General features: G+C 42.5%; 1 protein-coding gene across 2 annotated transcripts in view; it reads right to left on the bottom strand.

Annotated features, from left to right (window-relative positions):
• Positions 1 to 4,316, bottom strand: part of ift172 (intraflagellar transport 172) — a 279,132-nt gene that overhangs the window by 172,188 nt on the left and 102,628 nt on the right. For both annotated transcript variants that reach the window (XM_043682226.1, XM_043682236.1), the window contains 2 exons: positions 3,530 to 3,642; positions 2,624 to 2,791 (listed from right to left, as the gene is read on the bottom strand). In XM_043682226.1, coding sequence (XP_043538161.1) covers positions 2,624 to 2,791; positions 3,530 to 3,642 — 281 coding nt within the window. The remainder of the gene's footprint in view (positions 1 to 2,623; positions 2,792 to 3,529; positions 3,643 to 4,316) is intronic.

Raw genomic sequence — 4,316 nt, 5'->3', positions numbered from 1 at the left:
CGACCAGATATTCCAACCCAATCTAGTCCCACCTGGCAGCACCCAGCCCATATCCCTCCAAACCCTTTCTATTCATATACCCATTCAAATGCCTTTTAAATGTTGCAATTGTACCAGCCGCCACCACTTCCTCTGGCAGCTCATTCCATATACATACCACCCTTTGTGTGAAAACGTTGCCCCTTAAGTCTCTTTTATATCTTTCTCCTCTCACCCTAAACCTATGCCCTCTAGTTCTGGACTCTCTGACCCCAGGGAAAAGACTTTGTCTATTTACCCTATCCATGCCCCTCATAATTTTTAAAATCTCTATAAGGTCACCCCACAGCCTCTGACACTCCAGGAAAACAGCCCCAGCCTGTTCAGCCTCTCCCCATAGCTCAAATCGTCCAACCTTGGCAACATCCTTGTAAATCTTTTCTGAACCCTTTCAAGTTTCACAACATCTTTCCGATAGAAAGGAGACCAGAATTGCACGCAATATTCCAACAGTGGCCTAACCAATGTCCTCAATACTCTGACCAATAAAAGAAAGCATCCCAAATGCCTTCTTCACTATCCTGTCTACCTGCAACTCCACTTTCAAGGAGCAATGAACCTGCACACCAAAGTCTCTTTGTTCAGCAACACTCCCTAGGACCTTACCATTAAGTGTATAAGTCCTGCTAAGATTTGCTTTCCCAAAATGCAGCACCTCGTATTTATCTGAATTAAACTCCATCTGCCACTTCTCAGCCCAATGGCCCATCTGGTCAAGATCCTGTTGTAATCTGAGGTAACCCTCTTTGCTGTCCACGACACCTCCAATTTTGGTGTCATCTGCAAACTTACTAACTGTACCTCTTATGCTCGCATCCAAATAATTTATGCAAATGACAAAAAATAGATGACCCAGCACTGATCCTTGTGGCACTTCACTGGTCATAGGCCTCCAGCCTGAAAAACAACCCCCTACCACCACCCTCAGTCTTCTACCTTTGAGTAGAAGGTTCTGTACCCAAATGGCTAGTTCTCCCTGTATTACGTGAGATTTAACCTTGCTAACCAGTTTCCCATGGGAAACCTTGTCAAATGCCTTACTGAAGTCCATATAGATCACATCTATCGCTCTGCCCTCATCAATCCTCTTTGTTACTTCTTCAAAAAACTCAATCAAGTTTATGAGACATGATTTCCCATGCACAAAACCATGTTGCCTATCCCTAATCAGTGCTTGCCTTTCCAAATACATGTACATCCTATTCCTCCAACAACCTGCCCATCACCAATGTCAGGCTCACCAGTCTATAGTTCCTCGGCTTTTCCTTACCACCTTTCTTAAATAGTGGCACTACACTGGCCAACCTCCAGTCTTCCGGCACCTCACCTGTGACTATCGATGATACAATACCTCCACAAGGGCCCAGAAATCACTTCCCTAGCTTCCCACAGAGCTCTAGAATACACCTGATCAGATCCTGGGGATTTATCCACTTTTATGCTCCTCTGAAATATGGACATTTTTCAATTTGTCACCATTTGGTTCCCCATATTCTATATCTTCCATCTTCCATGTCCTTCTCCACAGTAAAACTGATGCAAAATACTCATTTAGTATCTCCCCCATCTCCTGCAGCTCCACACATGGGCACTCTTGCTGATCTTTGAGGGGCCCTATTCTCTCCCGAGTTACCCTTTTCTCTTTAAAGTACTTATAAAATCCTATTTCCTTTATACTCTTCTAAGAATTCACTCCATTGCTGCCGTCTATACCCAACATATACTTCCATCTGTACCTTGTCCAAAACCTCAACTTTTCTAGTCATTCAGCATTCCCTGGACCTATCTGCCTTCCCTTGCACCCTAACAGGAATATACTGATGAAAGCCTCTGTAACACATGAGCAACATGGTCCAACTCTAATACTTGATCAGGTTCTGGATTCTGTATCAGTCAGCTTCCCCCGAATTTGTGATTCTGCTCATTCCTGAAGAAGGGCCTGTGCCCGAAACGTCGAATCTCCTGTTCCCTGGATGCTGCCTGACCTGCTGTGCTGTTCCAGCAATAAAGTTTCAACACTGATTCTGTCATAACCCTTAATATCAGAAAATGCTAAGATTGCAAGGTTTGATTGCAAGGATGTTGCCAAGGTTGGACGATTTGAGCTATGGGGAGAGGCTGAACAGGCTGGGGCTGTTTTCCTGGAGTGTCAGAGGCTGTGGGGTGACCTTATAGAGATTTTAAAAATTATGAGGGGCATGGATAGGGTAAATAGACAAAGTCTTTTCCCTGGGGTCGGAGAGTCCAGAACTAGAGGGCATAGGTTTAGGGTGAGAGGAGAAAGATATAAAAGAGACTTAAGGGGCAACTTTTTCACACAAAGGGTGGTATGTACATGGAATGAGCTGCATTAAAATAAGACATAATTCAAAATTAAGCACAGTGTTTAAGGAACTTTTGATTTAATAGAGCTTTGTTCTATTTTCTCCAAGTACAATTCTGCAAAATGTCCAAGTCTATATATCTGATTTACCAATAAAACACATCTCGGTTAAAAATTAAAATGATTTGATACTAAAGCATCAATAAAATATATATAAATAAAAATTTTAATTTCCTTGATTTTACATATTCTTTTCATTACCTTAAGCGGAAACATTGTAACTCGCTCTGGAGCATCAATATTGTACCAAACACAGAGATTGCCACGGTTCTGGGCCACAGCCACGTCACTGCCAGGTACCCACTGAACATAAGTGCAGTAATTCAGGACAGTTGTCTTTGCGTTATCTTCTACATCAAACAGATGGAGCTGTAGTACAGAAGAAATAATTATGCCATGAGTAGAATTTCTTTTATTCCTAAAAGTGTGTTTTGAGAAAATATTTAAAGTGGCAATTTGTAATGTGATCCAATAAGATAAACAGTGCATATTTAACTGATATTTAAAGTATTTCCCATACCACCACTTTTCTTTTTCAATTAATGGAATTTCATGATAAGTACTAATCTATGGGCTTTCTGTTAACTTGACTCTTCCCAACAGACATATATGTCCAACTGTGTACCTATAGTGGGCGGTACGGAGGGACAGTGGTTAGCACTGCTGCCTCACAGCGCCAGAGAACCAGGCTCAATTCCTACCTCAGGCAACTGTCTATGTGGAGTTTGCACATTCTCCCTGTTTCTGCGTGGGTTTTTGCCGGGTGCTCTGGCTTCCTCCCACAGTCCAAAAATGTGCAGTTTAGGTGAATTGGCCATGCTAAATTGCCCGTAGTGTTAGGTGAAGGGGTAAATGTAGGGGAATGGGTCTGAGTGGTTTGCTGTTCGGAGGGTCATTGTGGACTTGTTGGGCCAAAGGGCCTGTTTCCACACTGTAGGGAATCTAATCTATAGAATCAGCCAAAACATGGCAATGCACAAGTCTTTACTCATAGCAGCTGTAATTTACAACAATATAGAACCTGCCAAAGCGCCTGCTATATAAATATTTTAAATTTACAGATAATATCCCTTTTGTATATTCTAAGGTAAAATTGTGAGAACTTACACCAAGTTTTTTGTCCCTGAAAAGCAACTTGCGTCCAGTTTCATTCAATTCTAACCAGTCAATTTTTGTGTCGTGACTTATCGCAGCCAAATTATAACCAGTCAACAGATCCACTAGAAAGAAAATAAAATTATGAACTTATTTTATAACGTTTACATCAAGTTATTTCAGCATCAGATTACTTCCTTATGTGAAATTTTCTTCCAAATGGATTTCCAACAATTGAAACTCTGGGTGCAATTTTCCACTCCAGGTTGCTTAGAATTATAGATGGAAATGTGTTGCTGGAAAAGCGCAGCAGGTCAGGCAGCATCGAGGGAACAGGAGAATCAACGTTTCAGGCATTAGCCCTTCTTCAGGAATGAGGAAAGTTTGTCCAGCAGGCTAAGATAAAAGATAGGGAGGAGGGACTTGGGGGAGGGGCGTCGGAAATGTGATAGGTGGAAAAAGGTCAAGGTGAGGGTGATAGGACAGATTGGGGTGGGGGCGGAGAGGTCGGGAAGAAGATTGCAGGATGACATAGTGATCAAAAATGGTGTGTTTTGGCTTGTGCATGAGATGAATTTTCATAGACCAGCTGCCATATCTCACGAGGGTAGCAATCTAATCTCATTTTCACTGTCTTATCAATATAGTCAAGACTGCTTAAACAGGAGGTGCAAGACTTGCGCCCACACCTCCCCTCTCACCTCCCTCCAAGGCCCCAAAGGAAACTTCCATATCCGCCACAGATTCACCTGTACCTCCACACATATCATCTATTGCATCCCCTGTACCCGATGTGGCC

The sequence above is a fragment of the Chiloscyllium plagiosum genome, chromosome 3 (genome assembly GCF_004010195.1).
Source record: "Chiloscyllium plagiosum isolate BGI_BamShark_2017 chromosome 3, ASM401019v2, whole genome shotgun sequence".
NCBI classification, from domain to species: domain Eukaryota; kingdom Metazoa; phylum Chordata; class Chondrichthyes; order Orectolobiformes; family Hemiscylliidae; genus Chiloscyllium; species Chiloscyllium plagiosum.
This window is presented reverse-complemented; position numbering and strand designations above follow the sequence as displayed.